At 51.4% G+C, this 20,972-nt stretch overlaps 1 protein-coding gene across 6 annotated transcripts in view; it reads left to right on the top strand.

The window, feature by feature from the left end:
* Nucleotides 1-20,972, top strand: part of PALD1 (phosphatase domain containing paladin 1) — a 140,781-nt gene that overhangs the window by 19,185 nt on the left and 100,624 nt on the right. For all 6 annotated transcript variants that reach the window (XM_060034850.1, XM_060034851.1, XM_060034849.1 and 3 more), the window contains exon 2: nucleotides 19,824-20,037. In XM_060034850.1, the coding sequence (XP_059890833.1) occupies nucleotides 19,853-20,037 (185 nt within the window). In that variant the 5' untranslated portion in view covers nucleotides 19,824-19,852. The remainder of the gene's footprint in view (nucleotides 1-19,823; nucleotides 20,038-20,972) is intronic.

The raw sequence follows: 20,972 nt of genomic DNA, 5'->3' as shown, positions 1-20,972 counted from the left end.
GGGCCCCAGCAGTCCCAGAGCAATATTTAGCCCTTTCTGAGTTGGCTTCCCACAGGCTGCCTCCTCCATGCAGCCATCTTAGGTTGACACAGGGTGTTGTCATGACTCTCTCCAATTGCCCCGGCCTGGACAGCACATCTCACCCCACAGAGCAACATCCTAACTCTCTGACATGGTCCCCAAGGCACTTGGGGCTTAAACCAACCTTACCCCATCCTGTATTCTAGCCTCACAATGCCATAATAATAATACTTCCTAGGAGGCTTTGCACAGTACCAAGCATCTCTCTCTCTCTCTATGCTGTTCCCTCTGTTCAGAATGACTTTCTTTCTTTTTTTTTTAATTTATTTTATTTACTTTATTTATTTATTGGCTGTGTTGGGTCTTTGTTGCTGCGCACGGCTTTCTCTTGTTGCGGTGAGCGGGGGCTACTCTTCGTTGTGGTGCGCAGGCTTCTCATTGCAGTGGCTTCTCTTGTTGCAGAGCACGGACTCTAGGGCGCATGGGCTTCAGTGGTTGTAGCACGTGGGCTCTAGAGCGCAGACTCAGTAGTTGTGGTACACGGGCTTGGTTGCCTCGCGGCATGTGGGATCTTCCTGGACCAGGGCTCGAACCCGTGTCCCCTGCATTGGCAGGCAGATTCTTAACCACTGCGCCACTAGGGAAGCCCCCAGAATGACTTTCTTGTCTGTCAAATGTTGCTCATCATACAAGGCCCAGCTCAGTGGCCTCCTCTTCCAGGAAAAGTTCAGTGGCCTCCTCTTCCAGGAAGCCTTCTTGGAGTTCCCAACCCTGAATTAGCATCTACGTCCTCTCTGCAGCTCAGGGTAATGGGAAAAGTCCTGGAGTTCCTGCCGTGTTGTCAGCCTCTCTAAGCCTCAGTTTCCTCATCTGTGGATTGGGGATCATTGGACGAGGGAGAGGAGAAAGCCTGGATTCTCAGGCCCTGGCCTGTGTAGACTTCGCCAGGGCTGGTGAAGCTTGGCCCCTTCAGGGTTAACTCCCTGCAATGCCAGGGGCGGAAGTGAGGAGGACAGAGTGTGAAATGAAGTCACTTCCCTGCCTGGGGGTCTGCCATGTGCCTGGCCTTCTGCAGTAAATCCTGTTTCCTCCTTGGCCACTGTGTGCCCACCCACTCCTGGCTCCCATGACCCTGAAGGTCACCAGCAGGTGGGGCTCCCCATGGAATGTTGGCCTGTCGTTCATCCGGCGAGGTCACTTCCTGTCTGGATAAGCTGGCCACCTTTCCTGCCACAGCCTTCCACATGCGGGTTTCATGGGAATCATGGGTGTGGGGTCCAAGGGAGGCGTCCCGAGGTCAAGTTCAATGCCCAGCTGACACCTTTTATTCTGGGGGCACTGGGGCCCAGGGAGGGCAGGGCGCTTCTCGAGGTCAGGCCTCTGGACCACACTGCAATTGTGGGGCTTCTGTGGGTGTCCTCTGGGGTCGCAGGCCTGTAGGGTAAGGTGAGGAGGTCATTCAGCCTCCCTGGGCCTCCTTTTCTTCTTCTGTGGAACCTGGGGGAGCCTGTGTGTCAGGTCTGCCTCAAGAACTGAGCTGGTCAGCCCAGGACATTCTTGACCTCATTGAATCCTCACTTCACTGCAGGGACCCTGAGGCTCATAGAAGCTCAGGAACTGACCTGGGTCTCTGGTGGGGGATGGTGCTGGGAGCCTACCCAGGCCTCTCTGACCCCAATGTCCTGGTTTATTCCCCCGGAAGGTATTTAGCTTTTCCTCAGTGGCAACTCAGGAACATCCCCACTCCTCTGCTCTTTTCCTCTGGGATCAGGGTCTCCTTGGGCTGTAAAGTTGATGTAGAACCCTGGTCCCTGGCATCAGTGTAGTGTGCATACTGTGTAGTTCCTTTTTCCCCCTTCTTTTTTCTATAAATAGTATGTATTTATATGGGAAAATCAGAGTAAATAAAGATATGCAGGAAGATTAGAAAAATCATCTGTGATCCCACTTCTCAGTGATAATCAAGTTTATCATTAATGTTTTGAGATTTGTCCTTCCAGACATTTTTTGTGGTGTGTGTGTGTGATTGTGTGTGAGTGTTTGTGCTTGTGTACAGGAACCCTCTCTCCTTTTCAATGGGATGAAGCTGTAAATTACTGTTTAGTGTCTTTTTTTTTTTTTTTTCAAACTCAACATACAATAGATATTTTCCTATGTCAGTAAATAAACTGCTCCTTGCTTCTTTTGAAGGAAACTTTTTTTGGAAACTTTTAAGTTGAAATTTAACACACATCACAAGTATACAGCTCGATGATTGTACGAAGTGAGCACAGCCTTCGGAGCCTCACCAAGTCAAGAAACAGAATTCCTCCAGCACCTCGACCCTGTACCCCATCACTGTCCCTACCTCCTTCCTGCTCTAGACGTGACTTTGTCCCTGATTTCCAACACCATACACTACTTTGGCCTGATTTTGAGTTTTAGATAAATGCTATCATATAGTGCTTGCTTATGTTGGCGTCTTTGGCTCCACATTCTGTTAGGGACGGTCATCTGATGCTCTGTCCATTTTAATGACGATGTGATGATGTTCATGATACGTTCAACTTTGAGCACTGTTGATGTGAAAGATGTTTCCAGTCTTTGACTAATATAAACAAAGCTGTACCCAACACCTTCGTGGCTGTATCTTTGATTATTTCCTTTGACTCAGCTGATGAATTGCTGGATCAAAGTGTTGTAAATTGTTAAGATATTTTAGGAGCATTGCCAGATTGTCCTCCAGGGAGCTGTGCCAGTTTACATCCTGCCAGGTGCTTAGGAGGGAGCGCATCCCTGGCACCCATGCAGAGACCTGTTGTTTTCATCCTGCTGTGCTTATGATGCCACGAAAGGCAACACATGGCAGCTCCTTGTTCCCAATTTTTAAATTAGGTGAATATCTTTTCTCACAGTCATGGTCATTTGTATTTCTTCTTTGTTGAGTTTTTGGTTTTGTTTTTTTGGTATGCTTTACTTTAAAAAAATTTCTTTTTAAAGTTTTTGTCCATGCTGCATGGCATGCGAGATCTTAGTTCCCTGACCAGGGATCGAACCCGCGCCCCCTGCATTGGAAGCTCGGAGTCTTAACCACTGGACTGCCAGGGAAGTCCCTGGTATGCTTTACTTTTAAGACATACTTGTTTTCTCATTTAAAAAAACTTCTCTATATTAAATATGATAAATAATAAAAATAGGTTGAATTTTTTTTTTTTTTTTTTTTTTTTTTTTTTTTGCGTTACGCGGGCCTCTCACTGTTGTGGCCTCTCCTGTTGCGGAGCACAGGCTCCGGACGCGAAGGCTCAGCGGCCATGGCTCACGGGCCTAGCTGCTCCGTGGCATGTGGGATCTTCCCAGACCAGGGCACGAACCCGTGTCCCCTGCATTGGCAGGCGGACTCTCAACCACTGCGCCACCAGGGAAGCCCTGTTGAAAATATTTTTATCCAATTTGTCATTTGCCTTATAACTTTGTGGTTTTTCTGTGTTGGTTAAAAGCTGACCATTTTTTAATGTAGTCTGGTCTATTGATATATAACTTTATGTCTCCTCTAGCATTTGCATAGAAAGTTCTGTTATGCCCCAAGATTATATAAATATTTACTTATGTTCTTTCGCTTCTCTGGTTCCCATTGTAGTGTGTCATTGTTCATCCTTCTGTACTTACCTTGGGAGCATGTTGTTAGGTGAGGGACAGCTTAGAGGTTTAGAGCATGCACTCAGAGGCTTTCAGCCACCAGTGTACCCTTGAGCAGATTACAGAGACCCTCTGTGCCTCAGTGTCTGTAGCTGCAAAATGGGAATAATGCTAGGACACAATAACCAAGGGCTTATGGTGGGGGTTAAATCACGGCTATTTGCCAACTTTTTAGTCTCAATACTCCTTCCTTTACACTCTTAAAAATTGAAGACCCCAAAGAGCTCTTGTTTATGTGGGTGATATATTTATAACTTGATATTTACAATATTAGAAATTAAAACAGTATATTTAAAAGCATATATTTATACATTCATTTAAAAAATAATGATAGCAGACCCATTACATGTTAAAATAAATAAATTTTTTCCTGAAAAATAACTATGTTTTAAATACGGTAGGAAGAGTAGCATTGTTTTGCCATTTTGCAAATCTCTTTAATGTCTGGTTTAATAGAAGACAGCTAGATTCTCATATCTGTTCCTGCGTTCAATCTGTTGTGATATGTTGTTTCAATTGAAGTATAGGAAGAAAATCCAGCTTCACACAGGTAGGTTTTTGGAAAAGGGAGGAGTATTTTGTTAGCCTGTGGGTATTTTCCTTTGATACTACATAAAAGTTCAACAAGTGACAGTTTCTTAAAGGGAATGTAGACTCTGAAAACATATTAAGGAACTTTTCATATTTTGTTACATTAAAATTCATTGGACTCTATTCTCCTATGAATGGCTCTTTGACCAGGTGTGATTTTGTAACACCATATATCAGTCATTGGGAAAATATTGGTTCACTGAGTTGTTCAGATGTTCCAGATATGGCACAGTTGATTTCATCATATCCAAAAATTACATGTGTTAACCATATCATTGCAAAATGTTTGTGTTTTACGAAGCTTTTAAATTCCTGGTGGCTGATGCAAGTTTTCGAGAATTCTAATTTTTCCTTAAAAGTTCAAACTTTTATCACTGACAATAAATGCTCTCAGTTGTTTTCCTTGAAGGGACAGGCTCACTTTGTTCATTTTTGAGAAAACGTCTACCAAATATCCAATTGTGAATAACCATCATTTGTTTGTCAGCCATTCTTTCACATGAAAGTGGTGCTGCACGGACAGAGGCTGGTTCTGCGGACAGCGCAGAGCAGCTCTCAAGGGCTTGTCCTGCAGACATCTGTCGTATGCCAGCAACTAGCCCACGTGCTCTTCCCAGGTCAGCACACAGAATATTGAAGAGACATGTACTCAAGGGCTGAGAGTCAGTGAAATTAATCGGTTTCACAGCTCCATCAAGGACATTCTTAAGTGACACTGGTGTATTTTGTCACCGCAAGTGATGACCAGCCCAGTTCCGGGCTGCTGCTGGGCCTCCTGCTGAGCCTCTAGCAGTTTCAACCACCGTGGCCTTTGCTCCTCATGTTGAGAAAGGCAACGATGTCTTCTTACTGTCCTGAGAACACTTTGACCTTGTGCTTCGTTCTCTGGAGCAAGAGAGCTCTTCCTGGTCAGGGTCTTCCCTGCTCAGTAAAGTGAAGCAGAACAGCAGGGAGGTGCAGGGAGAGGGGTAGGAGGCCCCCGGTCCTGGCCCTGCTGGCCACTGTCTCTGTGACTGGGCAGGTCTCTGGCCTACTCTGTACCTTAGTTTCCTCTTCTATAGAATGAGAGGGACAGACTAGGGTCTCAGAGGTGGCTTTGACTCTAAGATACACGTTGGTGCCTAAGGGGAATTTAGACCCCGTCTTGTGTTTGCGAGTGTGTGTGTGTTTGCGAGTGTGTGTGTGTGTGTGTGTGTGTGTGTGTGTTGGGTGTTGGGGGATGAGGCCCAGGGCTGGCAGTGGGCTGGTCTGAGCCCCTACCCTGGGTACAGACTGAAAGTGTGATGCCCCCTTCCTCTCTAACCTCCTCCCCCAGCTCTCCCCTGGCCCTGGGGCAGGGGAGCCCTGGAGCATGGTGACTTCCTCTGTGTTTGTTCTGCAGCTGAGGCAGATGTTTCCTGCAGCTGGCCACTCAGCCTCCTGCCCTATTTTTAGCTCCATTGTTACCCACCCCAGGCATCTGGCTGCCAGGGGTGTGTGAGAGGCTGTGGCCCTGGAAGGGGCACTCTTCCCTGGGTTCGGCTTGTTCTCTGCCTTCTGCTGGGTCCCTGGGTTAAGCTTCCCGGTGTCTCTTGGGAACGTGAGGGTGGCTACGGGAAAAATGGAAGAGTAGATGGATGCGTGGATGATGCAGTACACAGGGCCCAGGCTGCGAACCAGAGCCCTGGCTGTGTTGTTATGTCATGTAATAAACTCTCCATGCCTCAGTTTTTCCATCTGCTAAATGGCATAATAGCTTGCACTTCTGCCTTTCTCATCGGGTCGTTCTGAAGCTGAAATGAGATAGTGGATGTGAAATTTGTTTAGTAAAATGACATTAGGAACATACAACTATTGTGGGTTCAACCCTGTGGAGGCCCCGAGGGAGCATCAGATCCAGAGTGGGGAGATGAGGCATGTACTTTCCAAACACTGGGCCAGTGGGCGCAAGGTCAGGGTTGTGCGGGGTACAGGCTGCGTTTTGGAAGGTTTGGAGGGGACGGGGACATTTCCACTGGACGTTGATGGATGGGGTGAGGGTGGGGATGGTGTTCCTGGTTGTTGGACCAGGAGGGCAGAGACATGGAGGCAGGGAAGGGCCGGATGTGTCCTGGGAGATCCAAGCAGTAAAGGGCCTTGAGCGTTTCTGGCCGGCAGCTCTGGAGCTGCTCCCCTAGGAAGGGGCCCCACGGTGGGTCTGGGGGCAAGAAGCCCAGCAACCCCCTTCCTGAGCTGGCAGCACAGCAGCTCTGCTTCTGGCTGTTTTACACACTGGGCTTCCATGAAGGATTGATTTTGTGCGAAGGATTGAGCTGCTCAAATGTTGTCCTACCCATCTTGTCCAGCTCCCTCACTTTCCAGGTGGAAATATCAAGTGTGGCCCAGAGAGGGCTGTGTTGAACTTGGGGCCTCTCAGAGAGCCTGTGTGGAGGGAAACATCTCCTGGGGCTTTTCCTACTCCACACCGTAGGGCAGCTGCGACCTGGCTTTGCCTGGAATGTCAGAGGTGTGCAGGGTAAATAGGGGATGATGAGGGTGGGAACGGGGGTCTTGAAGGCCAGGCAAGGGAGTCTGGACTGGAGGCCGCAGGGGTGGGAGGGATGGGGACAAATCCCAGAATTGGGTCATGGTTCTTCCCAGCTCCTTAAAATGATACTTTGGGTCCCTGTGGCGTTGCTGGAGGTCAGAATTGGGGTTCAAGCGCAAGTTCCCACTGGCCTTTTGGGGCCCAGTCCCTGGAAGCAGCCAGGAGAGTGTCAGCAGGGTCAGGGTCCTGGGCGTGGTGTCAGGAGGCGCTAGGTTTCTGCTGACCTTGAAAATGCCCAAATGCCCAGCTTCTTTGAGCACCATCACTGAGCACGTGAGCATGTCCATATACTTTGAACCCTGCTCTCCCCAGGGCCCTCCGCCTACTCCCAATCTGAGATGGACACGGGCTTTAGGCTCTTGCAGGCGCAGGATGAATGTCCTGCCCAGAGTTGACTGGCGCCTCCCTGGGGGTTTCTACAATCCCCTCCTGCTCATCCTTGAAAGAACCTACAGGCAGGGTCCCTCCGAGCCAGATAATGCCTTCTTGTTTTCTAGGGAGTTCCCCTGCTCAGAAAGGCCCCCGAGAGGGACACAGAGAGACTCCAGATGGGGAGACTCCTGCGATTTCTCTCTACCTTTTTGGAGGAATGGAGCCCAAGGGTCTACCTACACTGGAGAACAAACATTTAGCAGCTTGGAACCTTCTAGATTTATACAGCTGACTCGGGGAAAGCTCCCGCACCACACGGCCCGTCAGTTGATGATCCTGTGATGCGTGGGCGTCTCCTCAGCCGCACCCGTGGGCCCTGGTGGCCAGGGATAGCGTCTTCTGTATTCGTGAGCTGCCGTGGCCCCAGCAAGGGCTGGGCTCACTGGATCCTGGCATCGAGCTGCTCGAGCATGACCAGCAGTTCTGCTGTGAAAGGGGAAAGAAGGAGGTTGTGCCTTGCGGTGTATGGTCATTGAGGGCCAACCCTAAATATGACGGAGTGCATTAGTCAGGATTAGATTTGCCTGTGAATAATAGGAAGAGCCAAATAACAGTGGTTTACACGAGATGCAAGTTCATTCCTCTGTCCTGTCCGAGCCCAGAGTCTCGCGGTCCAGGCCTGGTGTGGTGGTTCGGCTCCACAGATTCCCGGGGTGTGGCTTCACATGCTGGCAGTTCAAGACGGCTCTGAACCGTCAGCCATCACGCCGATGTTCCAGGCAGCGGGATGGAGGAAGGGGGCAAAGGGGGCTCATAAGGAAGGATCTGGAATTTGCCAAGGGCACGTACTGCCCCTTATGTCCCATCGGCTAGAATTAGTCACCTGGCCCCAGGTAGCTGCAAGGGAGATAAGGAGTGTGGTCCTGGCCGTGGGCAGCCATGTGCTCAGCTAGCTGCCCTGTCCCTCCTCTGGTTTGTTTAGTGGAGACGGAGGGAGGGAGGGGATGAAGGCATTGTGGGCATTTTGATCAAACCTGAGGATGTTACCAGGCTGAGAAACTGGGCCAGCGGTTCGGGGGCAGCAGAGTCTCACCCAGGGAGATTGCTCAGGAGGAGACCAGTCCTGCCTTGGGACCAGAAAGCCACACGCCTCAGGCCAGGAAGGGAAGCAGGGGCTGAGCCTGAGGGAGAAAGGCTTTCAGGGGGCTGGAGCCAGCCCCGTGGCATGGTCAGAATGAGGGAAGTGGGCCTCCCTCTTCTCAGAGGGTCGGGGTGTGCTGAGAAAGTGCTGTCCCCAGTCCAAGATCCCATATAAGCAGAGCTTCCTATCAGGCACAGCTGATCCACCATGGGGAGCTCCAGAGATGGGGGGGTTCCCCAGGCCTGGAAGCAGGTAACTAGGGGTGCTGGAAAGGGCCCTTTTATTTCCCGAGGGTCCTGAATTCCAGGAACCCCCAGCCCCACTGGAGCACCTGGTAACAAGTTCCAGGGTCTTTGCTGGCCGCGGAGCAGGCAGGAGCCCCCTCTCTGCCCTCCGCCTGTCAGGTGAGCCGAGAGGGAGGCTTGTTGCCCCTTCACTGAGGGCGGGGCCTGCTGCGCCACCTGCAGCTTCTCCCAGCCCAGGGGTCCATCTGCAGGGTGATCCCCTGGCTCTGCTGCTGCCCCACACTGGCCCCCACTCTCCACAGCTCCTCGGCTGGCCGCCCAGTCACTCTGCCCACCTTCGTCCCACCTCCAGAGGCTCCCCCTGGTTTGCAGGCTGAAGCCCGGAACACAGGCCCAGCTCACGGAGGCAGCCCACCTGATGAACACATGGCACTATTTCCAAACATTCATCCACCTTCTGTTTTTAATTTTTAACCTTTTTTTTTTTTTTGGTTTAGAAAATCTAAAAACACTTCAGAAACATATAATGTAGCTCGTGAAGGTCTCCTGCAATCTCAGACCCCAGACAGCTTTATTTTTAAAAAATGGATCTTGTCCTAATTTTAAAAAGAAGGAGGCTAAGGGGCAGCGGTTGCAAAGGGATTGGTCTGGGTGACCACCAGAGACATGAGGTGAGGGGCTACGCGCAGAAACCAGAACTCTGCTTCTACTAAGCCAGGTAGCCTGGGGAAATTCACGTCACTGACCCTGCTTAGCTGTTTCCTCTCTGCAAAGTGGGAGCCGTAAACCCTGTCTCGCCCCCCTTGAAGGTGGTTGTCAGCAGCAAAGACAGAGAAACCACAAAGACACAAAAAGCTCCACCAGGCTGCAGGAATGGAATGATTATCATGGGAACATGGATGACCACAGGCAGAGGGTGGCCAAGGCACTGAGCCGAGGGAGCACAGGGGGACTTGGGGGAGGGTAAGGTGGGGGATGCACTGGGTGAAGAGCTGTGATCTTTGTCCAGCTTTGAAACTATTACACATAACCGCACTTAAAAACATTCCCAAAATAATCATGTTCGTTGTAGGAAGTTTAGAAGTGATGGATAAGCAAAAAAGAAAATAAATACCGTACTCAGTCCCCCAGTCAGGAATGAGTACCATTATGTTTAAACATCTTCCCCCTTTTGTACCTGCTTGTTGTTGGGTGCCATCCTTGGTCCCATCAAAAAGGAGCCGGGCAGGGTGGGAAGGTGAAGTGATGGAGCTGATTTGTTCCATCAGCAATTGTGTGTCTGGCTCCCTCAGTGGGACAGAGCCAGGAAGGACACAGCATGGCCCCTGCTGGGAACAGCATGCAGTGGAATGTCCCATTTTGTGATGCTTACAATGTGCTGTGGGAGTTGAGGGATGGGGGTGGGTGTGTAGTCAGTCAGGGAGAGCTTCCTGGAGGAGCTGGGCTTTAACTTCCAAGGGCGGGTAGAATGTGGGGGAGGAGGGCAGTCCAGGTGAGAAAGTGCGGGGTGGGAGCATCTTCCCCCCACCCTCTCGTGTGCACTGAGACCTGCTCCTTGATGCCGGGTGCTTGCTCTTCTGTCAGTCCTGAAAGCTGCAGATGCCCCCAGGTTGTCATCTGTTCATCTCAGAAATATTTCCTGAGCATCTACTGGGACCCGGTCACTGTTCTGGTGCTGGGGCCATGGCGTGGACAAATTAGGCGCCGTCCTGCTCTTGGGGAGTCGGGGAGGCTGCTGCTACAGACATAATCCCATCAATGAGGCAGCTGAAAAATAAAAGGAGGTCATAAGCTGGAGAAGAATTGAGGGGTGTGTGTGGACAGACTGCATCGCCAGGACCTCAGAGAGGCTTCTGGGGAAGGACGTTTGAGCCAAGACTAGGGGAAGGGGCAGCCACGTGAGCAAGCTGCAGAGTGCTCCAGGGGGAGGGGTAGTGGGTAAGAAGCTTTCATGAGTAGGAGAGGGTCTGGGGCGTTGGAAGGAGGAGGAGGACGTGGCCAGTGACTGGGGCATCATAGCAAAGGGAGGGATGGGGGCCTGTCCGCCGGGCTGAGGGGCTTGCATGTTACAGTGTGATGGAAGGAAATGACATGACCTCCACCCGAGCGCCCTCTGCCCGTGATCGTCCGTGTTCCCGTGATAATCCTTCCATTCCTACAGTCTGGTGGGGCTTTTTGTGTCTTTGTGGTTTTTCCGTCTCTGCAACTGACAACAGCCCTCGAGGGAGGCGACACAGGGTTTATGGCTCCCACTTTGCAGAAGAGGAAACAGCTAAGCAGGGCCAACGATGTGATTTAGGACTTCAGAGATGCTTCTGGCTGCTGCATGGAGGATGGATTGCAGGGGTCATCCATCCTTCCGGAGGGAAGGAGAGAGACTCCTGGAGGCTGCTGCAGTCACTCTAGGCAGGGGCCAGTGACCAGTGGTGGCAGAGCAGTTGGACCGACTAGGGGTGCGAACCCGTTCATCTGTGGGTGGGCTTTCAGAGCAGGCAGAGGACTTGCCCAAGGCCCCAGAGCAGAGCTAGGCTCTATTGGTTCTTGATTAAGACCAGAAGCAGACGGAAATCTTCCTAGGTGGCTCACCGGGCAGAGTGAAACGGAGGGACTTGGAATTCTGTGTTACTACAGTAGGACAGCTGCTGCGGCCCAGCCCCACTCGGCCCTGTTGTTTGCCCGGGATGAGAGCCAGGGGATTGCTGAGCCCACTTATTCCCTCAGACCATTCCTTTTATAGGCAGTGTCTGGGCACGGCCCTGGCCCTGGCCTGGGAGTGTCTGGGAGGTTTAGATCTGGTACCAGTCAGTGGTTGCAGAGGGGGGATGTGGAGAAGGTGGGGAGAGAGTGCAGGCAGAGTGGGGCCTGGGGGGATATGAAGGGCTGCTGGTGAGTCGCGCCCTCGCTGTGTTTGGGCTGGGTGGGTGTTGCCTTAAACACACATTCACTTGTTTCATTCCTGTACGATCCAATTAGGGAGGTAGATTTATGGTCCCCAGTTTATAGTTGGGGAAACCGAGACTCAGAGAAGTTAAGCATGTGCCACAGGACTAATACGTGGTAGAGATGAGAAGATCGGGATCAGCCAGATTTCGGCCCCAGAGTCCATGAAACCACTGGATCCCCCAGCTAGGTGTGAGGGTGTTGGGGAGTTCTCACTTTCTATCTGTTAAATGGAAATGCTGCCACTGCCTTCCTGGGGTTTCCTCACTCCTCAAACAGAGGGTTTTAAGTATTGGGCTCAGCTCTGAGGACCCTGAGCTGCCGAGGGCGGCCCTCAAGGACCACGGAGGACTTGACACTCAGCATCACTGTCTGACAGGAGTACAGGTTTCCCCGCTATCCGAAGGTAGAGCGTTCCTGTGGAAGCTTTGTTAGCTGAAATGGCATCCAGCGGAGAAACAGTTACCTTAGGACAAGTGCACTGGCTAACAATGCACAAAATAAGTTGGATAAAGCACAGATGCTCACCGACGCAGTTCAAACCTCTGGGCTTGCCGCTGAGATGTTGAGAGTGGTTCCTGGGAAGGAGCTTGGCGAGGGGTGCGTGGCCCCTGTAACGGCTCCTGCAAAACAAACGCTCAACACTAGTTTTCTTTCCCCCCTTTTTTTTTTGTGGTAAAAGCAAAATCCTCTTCAGATTTCTCTTGGTGAGCAGAAACAGTTACTAATGTAGGTCTTTCATAAAAGCAAAGTGGCATAAAGCAAACTTTCAAAAAATGGGGGATGCCTGTATAAAGTGAGCCACGTGTTTTTTTAATTGAAGTATAGTTGGTTTGCAATGTTGTGTTAGTTTCACCACGTGTCATTTTAACTGGCCACATAAAAAAGTAAAAAAGAAATAGGTGAACTTAATTTTAGTAACATGTATTATTTAATCCCAGTATATCAAAATATGATCATTTTGACATATAATCAACATAATAAATTGTTAATGAGATATTTCACTTTGTTTTGTACTGCGTCTTTGAATCCAGTGTGTGTTTTACACTTGCAGCACACCCCAGTGTGGATCAGCCACGTTGCACGGGCTCAGCAGCCAGTGCAGTGGTGGTTACTGTATCGCACAGCCCAGCTCCAGAGTCTGATTGATCCCTGCCCCCACCTCTGCAGTGCATGATAACAGCTGATTTTTAAGGAGGACTCACTGATCAGGCCCTGTTCTGAGGACTTTTATAGTTACACAGTGGACCCTTGAACAACACAGGTTTGAACTGTGCGGGTCCACTTATACGTGATTGTTTTTCAATAGATAGCTACTGCATGATCTGTGGTTGGTTGGATCCAGGTACACGGAACTGCGGGTACGGATCTTAGACTCCCCGGAGGGTCAACGCCCCTAACCCCCGTGTTGTTGAAGGGTCAGCTGTGTTGTTGAACCTTCATAGCAAGCCCTCAGGGGAGGTACTCCTGTTGTCCCCATTTCATTGATGTGGCAACTGAAGTCCAGCGAGGTAGCTTGGCTGAGGTTGCACAGTGGGTGAGTTGTGGAGCTAAGGAGGAAGGTGTGACGAGGGGGGCGAGCTCCTTTTGTTTTTAACAGATTTATTTAGGCCAACTTCATAGACAGAATTCACCCTTTTTTTTTTTTTTTTTTTGCGGTACGCGGGCCTCTCACTGCTGTGGCCTCTCCCGTTGCGGAGCACAAGCTCCGGACGCACAGACTCAGCGGCCATGGCTCATGGGCCCAGCCGCTCTGCGACATGTGGGATCCTCCCGGATCGGGGCACGAACCCGTGTCCTCTGCATTGGCAGGGGGACTCTCAACCACTGCGCCACCAGGGAAGCCCAGAATTCACCCATTTTAAGTGTACGGTTCACCACTGGCAAATGTATGTAGTTGTGTAATCACCACATTCAATACATAGAGCAATTCTGTCCCCTAAAGGTGCCCTCGAGCCCCTGTGCGGTCGACTCCCCTGTCCCTGACAGCGATTGATCTGTTTTCTGCCCCTGTAGTTTTGCCTTTTCTCAGATGTCGTATAAATGGAACCATACAGTTTGAAGTGTCCAGGGCCTGCTTGTTTCTCTTACTATGATGTTTCTGAGGTTCATCCCATGTCATGTGTATATCAGTAACTTGTTCCTTTTTTATTGCCGAGTAGTATTTCATTGTATAAATGTGCACGTTTTTCACATTGTTTTCATCTGTTCACCAGTTGATGGACATGTGAGTTGATTTCAGTTTGGGGCTACAGTGAATAATGCTGCTGTGTACAAACCTTTTTCTGGACATGGTTTCATTTCTCTTGGGTAGTTAGTTGCCTGAGAGTAGAATTGCTGAGTCATATGGTAATTGTGTGTTTAAATTTGTAAGAAACCACAAAGCTGTCTTCCAAAGTGGCTGTGCGATGTTACACGTAAGCACCGGGTCTCCAGTTCCTCCACAACCTTACCAACACTTGATGTTGTTGGTCTTTTAAAATTTGTCATTCTATGGGACTTTCCTGGCAGTCTAGTGATTAAGACTCCGTGCTTCTACTGCAGGGGGTACGGGTTCAATCCCTGGTCAGGGAACTAAGATCCCATATGCTGCGCGGTGCAGCCAGAAAGAGAAAAACAAAATTGTCATTCTAGTGCATTTTGCTGATGACATAAGATGCTGAACATCTTTTATATGCTTATTTGGCATCCGTATGTACCTTTAAATCTTTTGCCATTGTAAATTGGATTTTTGGTTAACTTAATATTGAGTTGTAAGAGTTGGCATCTCTTTTTTTGGTCGGGATTAAATGAGATAATATACGTCAAATGCTTTGCAATCAGAGGTGCACCCACTGGCCCTCCTGGCGTCCCTCTGGGTCAACACTCAGGGTCACTGGCTATCTCAGGCATCCTGTTTAGACCCTCCCCTTCCTGCTCACCCAAGGTAGGCATAGGAATCACATACTTGACCAACACCCCCTGATTTGGCCAGCGGTACAATGTCTGCTCAAATCAATCTTCCTGCACTCTCAGCAAAAGCTTCCCCTTGCCTCAGGCCAGAGTCAGCATGGCCTAGCCAGGGGGCCTGGAGTTGGGAGGCAGGAGCCCTGCGTCCCAGTTTCGTCCTTATGACCTCTTCCCTTATGACTTGGAGCTCAATCACTTTCCCTCTCTGGACCTCAGTTTCCTCATCTGTAGAAAGAGAAGGTTGGACTAGGTGACCTCCAGGGGTGTAGCCAGCTCTGAATCTCTGCTTTTGGGGGCCTTGGTGACAGCCATTTGTGGAAGTTCCTGTGATCACAGCATTCCCTAAGGCAGGACTTGGGATTTTGCAAGAGGGTCTGGCAGGCAGGAATGGCTGGAGAAAGGGATGGGGCAGGGTGGTGGCTGGGTCAGGAGCAGATGTCCAGCTTTCTGCTTCAGTTGGAGGAGCCAGACTCTGCTTTGGAAAAGCCACCATTCATCGTTTCCAAGTCCATAGGGTTTGACAAGCTGGAGGCCATGGCTGCTGTTCCATGACCAGGACAGAAGACGTGGGAGACGGGGGACTGTGAGCTTTGGATCAGAGATGGGGAAACTGACACCAGCATGGTGATGGAATCATCACTCACTTCTACCAAGAATCATGTGAAAAGAAATGGACTTGGGTTCCTGTGATGTTTAGGTCCAGGGCCTTAGGAGTCAGCTGTTGAACCTCTTGTCTGTCATCCCCAATCTAGGACCCAGGATGGTTGTCTGCAGCATCCCCTTGGCTTGAATACAGCCGTTGACGAGAGGCTCACTGCTCCGGCAAGCTGGATGTTTGTGCTGTAGCATCGGGCAGTTAGTTGATGACTTGGAGCTAAGATTCCAGCTCCTGAAGTTTGGTTCTTCTTGGAGAAATGAGGTCACCTCTCTGTGAAAGATTCCGTAGGGTGGTTGCTTTTCTCTCGGGACTGACTGCTGTGTGGTTGCCCAGAGGCAGGAGGGTGGCATGTCCATGTGTGGAACTTTCTCAAATGCTGTTGTAACTGCAGCCCAGATGATTCTGTGGCTTCTTAGCTGGTCACTGAGGCCTTTTGTGGGTGAAATGGAGTCTGCAGTCCTCGCTCCCTGCATGGGAGACTGTGCGTCTCTCTTCCCCTCTAGGAGGTCATGTCTGGGTGCCCTGGCAGAGAGTGGAGTGGATGGGGGTCCCTAAGGTCCCTGAGTGGCGGTCAAGCAGGTCCAAGAGGGAGGGGAGAGTGTGTGGGGTGTTCTTGCTGTCAGGGTCAGCTGTGAAGAGGCAGGGAGGCAAGCTTATGCTGCCACTTAGCAAAGGCCAGCCGTCCTCACCTGAAATGGACACAGTGAGGCCTGAACCTTATAGGGTTGTGTGCAGGGGGCACCATATGTTGTAAAGCACCCAGCATGGTGCCTGGCACTTAGTAGGTGCTTTGAAATGTTAACACACACAGAGGCAAAGGAGAGACGTGGAAGGGGCCTGTATTTGGTGGGGCTTGGTGTTCCCTTAAAGCAGTGGTTCCCTTTTTTATTTGCCAAGAGCCCCTGTAGCAGGATGGCAGAAGCTCACAGATCCCTTCTTGGAATGATGTTTTTAAATGCACAAATTAAATAGTTGGGATTACAGAGGGAGTAAATTTTATTGAGAGTGCTATCAAAATACTAAAACACAAACTTGTGATGTAGTAATACGTGTCCTTAGATACTCTTGCGTTAACCAGATAATCCATTAAGTGAGTTAAGGTTAAATTTTATTTTTTTAAAGACACACCAGCGTCAAGGCTGCTGTTGCTTGGCTTTGATGGGGACATTCATCTGGGGTGTGCCTTTGAGGGCATGTGGCCAGCATGATGGACATGCAGGCATTTGCGATTGGTTCGATGGTCCCAAGTGTGGAGAACCCCGTTTTGCAAATGGCACGGCAGCTTCTTTCCAGCTGGCTTCGTAAGGTGAGGCTAGGCTTCTCGCTGGGATCGTCACATTCTCCACGCTTGTTGAGAGAAAGGCGGTTGTGAGAATCTGGATCCCGCTCTGGGGGATCAAGACCACGAGGCGCAGAGTTGCCCAGAGTTGGCCGGTCCTGTCACCCGAGACCTGGGGGGCAGGGGACCCAGGTCTGATAATTACAGTGGTGTGAAGGGAGTGATGAGCGCAAGCCACGTTTCCAGATACCTGCACGGCTGCTGTGTGATGTGAACACGTCTCTGAGCTTAGTGATGAGTATGTCCTGGGCTTTGCGACACAGCAGGAGTGGCCTTCACGTGTGGTTAAGGAGATGTTAGCTTTTAGTTAGAAGTTAGGAAAATAAGGCCTAATTGTTTGCAAAACCATCCAGGCTCATAGACACTCCCCCACCATCTTACTATCTAGCCTCATCCTGGTCTACCCCGATTCTCCCCCCAGTGGAGGTTTGAGCACTAGGGATCCCACCTACATGTGTGCCCTTGCTGACCCCTGGCCCTGGCAGTGGACAGCAGTGGTATCACCACTAGGACTGCCTAGATCCATGTGGAAGGGGCCTTCCGACTGTTCCATCCTTCGCCGTCACTCTATGGCTGGGGCTGCTGAGGCCCAGACGGGAGAAGTAAGGTGCCCAAGGCCCCACAGCACGTGGCTAACAGGATGAAGGGTCCTTTGCTGGCGAGGCTCACTCTAGGTGGGGTGGAGAGGCTTCAGGGGGAGAGTTGCAGAGTGAGAAGCCTGGGAATCCCAGGGTTTCCCCCTCCTCTAGACATTTTGGAGACAGGTCAACTTTCAGACGATACGGTCTTTCCCCCAAGCCTGCAGCTGTGCACATCTGTATTGTCTCCAGGCTGTCCTTATAGGGGCTGGCTGGGGCCTGTCACCGCCTGTGGAGCCCTCGAGAGAGGAAGAAGGCAGGAGCTGGAGCTTTGGGGGAGGCGAGGGGCAGGCGCGATGGAGGTGCCAGTCCTGGCCCAGCCCCGTGGGAGCAGGGCCCGGCCTTGGCCTGGCAGCTGTAGGCAGCTGTTGCCTCCTGCAGGCCCTTCCCATGTCCTGTCCGTCACTCCCTCCTTTGGGACAGCCTCCCTGTTCTTGGAGGAGGCTCTTCCCACCCATGCCTCCTTGGCCCAGGCTGCTGAAGAGGGGTCTAGGGAAAGTTGGTGAGCCATGTTGGGGGCCTGCTGTGGCAGGCGAAGCGGAGAGAAGGTTCTGGCTCTGCTGATGGTCAGCTGGGGGTCCGCTGTGGAGCCCCTCACCCGCTCTGAGCGCCTCTGTTTCTGTTTGGAAACAGAGGCTCATTCCTTCCACCTTCTACCAAGAAAAAAAAAAAAGAGAGTGAGAGATTGGACCGGGTGTGGAGAGTCATGATGAGGCTCTTACAAAAACGTTCGGTTAGCGTGTTAGCAGAGCTGTCACACAGCTGCTGGGAGTTGTCAAGGGTGACACGGCTGGGCCGTAGAGAGGTGGGGAACCCTTTCCAGACTGGAGAGGGAGAGGGGGTGGTTTGGCGTGCTGCGAGGGATGGAATGAGTAGCCATTCTGTCTAGGTGGCTCTGGGAAGGCGGAGCCTGAGGGCACAGCCGGGGGAGGCCCTGGGAGCGCCCTCCTTGGGACCAGGAGCTCTGACTCGGGATCTGGGAGGGGAGAGGGCGCAGTGAGCTCAGCCTTCAGACTGACCTGCTGCCCCGGTTTCATGCTGACCCCTGACCCCACCATCCACTGCCTGAGGTGCCGCTGCTGCTTATGAGAGGGCGTGGGCGGAGCGTGGATGGTGGGGGACAGGTAGTCCCCGCTGCCTGAGGGGGGACAGCCCATGCCAGGCTGAGGGCAGCTTGGGGAGCGGAGGGGAGTCGTCAGGTTCTAAAGACTGCTTATGGCCTCTGTGTCTTCAGAGGGGAAGTATCTCAGGGTGCGGGTCGGGGGTGGGGGCTGGCCGGGCAGGTCGCTCCCTCCCCCTCCAGATCCTGGTCCGTCAGCGCCACATGAGGCCAGCTGCTGCTGGGCTCTCAGAAAGTTCTTTGAGCCTCTGTCTCCCACGTCTCTCACCCCCTCTCTTGGGTCTGTGTGGAATTCCCAGCCCCTTCCCTTCCCAGCGGGCCTGGTTCTTGGATGCCTGAGCCAGTCCTCCCCACACCCTCTACCAGCTCTTAGCAGCTCTCCTGGCCTGCTTCCCCAGCCATTCTTTTTATTTGTTTTAAATAGATGTTATTACCCAGTGTTCAGAGGAGAAAAATCAGAAAACGCAGATAAGGAAAAAGGAGAAAATAAAAATTGTCTATAATCTCATCACCAGGTGTTGACTCGGTTAGCATCTTCATGTGCCTCCTCCCGGATTTTTCTCCTGCTACATGTTCATGCATTAAAATGAGATTATAGCCTGTACTTGCTTTGCAGCCTGCTTCTTCTATTCCTGGTTGCTAGATATCTTTCCACAGCAGTCAGTAAGGTATTTTTAAGGCTGTTTAACATTCCACCTTAGAGATACCCCGTAATTTATTCAGCAAATCCCGTTGCAGGCTGTTCCCAGTGTTTTGTTACTATAAGTAACATTGCGATCAACAAAACACCCTTGTAGCCCACTCAGTTATGTGCATCCTTAACTATCAATATTTCCCTAGGAGAGAGGCCTGTGAGAGGAATTGGGAGTCCTCGAGGATGCCTGGCATGCCGGATGCTGGGCAAAAGCTTCGGCTGTTGAGATGTTGATGGTGTTGAGGTTATTGATGGAGAGTTCAGGGGCCTGGTGCTTTTGTTGAACCCTTGATCTTCTGAGAACTCACCCAATCTGGACTTCCCTGGCCTCGTTTTGTGACATTCACGGCTAGAATATCCTCCTGCGTCCTGTTCCCATCCAAATCCTTCAAATCTGTCTCCAGACTTCCCTCTGCCTCTGGTTCTGGTTCTGGTTCTGATTGTCCCTCTGGTGAAGGCCTCCTCCCTCTCCCAGTCTACAGGGCGTGGCCTCCATGTGGCCTGACTCAATTACTTGGAGCCCTAGGTCCTGCCCTGATGGAGATGGTTAACCCCTTCCTAACTGTCTTATCTTCACTAGGGGAGTATAAGCTGTAAGGGGTCAGGGGGCTACATCTTCTTGACTCTCCATGTCCATAACTCCCCCAAGGCAGCAGCAGGGGGCCAGGCACACAGTAGGTGCTCCGCGAACCTGTGCTTTGCTGGGCACCGGCTTGGAGGCAGCAAACCCACCCTCTGTCTCCAGCTGCACGGTGAGCTGGCCCTCTCATGGGCCTCAGACTGTGTATCTGTTCACAGGGTAGGGATGGTGGGTGGGCTGGGTCCCTTCCTGCTGTGGCTTTTCCTACCCCCTCCGTGACCTCTTACCCCACAGGTCTTGGGTCCTGAGGCTGCCGGCAGACTATGGGTACAACGGCCAGCACAGCCCAGCAGACAGTCTCAGCCAGCGCCCCCTTTGAGGGCCTCCAGAACGGTGGCACGATGGATGGTCGGCACTCGCTCAGTGTCCACTCCTTCCAGACCACGGGCTTGCACAACAGTAAGGCCAAGTCCATCATCCCCAACAAGGTGGCCCCCGTCGTGATCACGTGAGTGGCAGGACGAGTGTGACCGTGTCCCCGGAAGACATGTCTGGGGGGAGCTGCCTGGAGGGGTGGTGGCATACAGCACTTCAGAGTCTCCAAACTGCTTTCGTAGATGAAGATACTGAGGCCCAGAGAGGTTAAGCAGTTTGTCTGGAGTCACACAGGAAGTGGGTGGCAGAGCCAGCGTCTGTCGCGGGTCTCTTAGCCCATATTACTTGCCATGTCACAGTGCCAGGGAGTGTGGAGAGGGAAGAGTGGCTGGGGGAGGGGGGGACACCCTTTTGAGAGTAATTTTTGGCTGATATTTTCAAAGGAAGTTTATATTCTTAGATGCATAAAATGTCGATTCTTTTCACCCCCCACAACCTGTAATTATGGTTCGAAACTGAGGTTAACACCGGGCCATTAAAGGGCCTTGGGCTGAAAAAGCTGGAAGCTGTTGGTCAACTCTCCTAATTAGGCCCTTCAAGGACATTCCCAGAGGGGGCTGAGGGTTTGTTCTGGCCCCATATTTTGAGAGACCTGGACACACTGCATGCGTCATGTGGGCCCAGGGAAGGAGTGGGTGCTGGGAGCCTGAGGCCAGGGAGACAGAAGGGGCATTGGATGCGTCTCCTGGTGAGTCAGGAAGCCTTGTCTTACATCATATCTGCCCACCGAGCTTCCCTGCCTCTGGACCCCTCCAGGATGGAGGAAGTGGGACATGACGAGCTAAGAATTAAATGTGTTCCACGCAGAGATGTTTGGCAGAGAGTTCGCAGATGGGGCCTTCTGTATAAGGAAACCTGAGGAGTGGGAATGATAAATCCGGCCTGTTGCCTTTGGGGCCTGACAGGAAAATTGTAGGCATAATACGTTACTGTGCTCATGATAAGGGGAGGAAAAGAGATGTTAAATAAAAGGGACTTGAGGGCTTTCCTGGTGGCTCAGTGGTTAAG

This window comes from Delphinus delphis, chromosome 16 (genome assembly GCF_949987515.2).
Source record: "Delphinus delphis chromosome 16, mDelDel1.2, whole genome shotgun sequence".
In the NCBI taxonomy this organism is placed as follows: domain Eukaryota; kingdom Metazoa; phylum Chordata; class Mammalia; order Artiodactyla; family Delphinidae; genus Delphinus; species Delphinus delphis.
The sequence above is the reverse complement of the archived record's forward strand: the minus strand, read 5'-3'. Positions and strand labels throughout refer to the sequence as shown.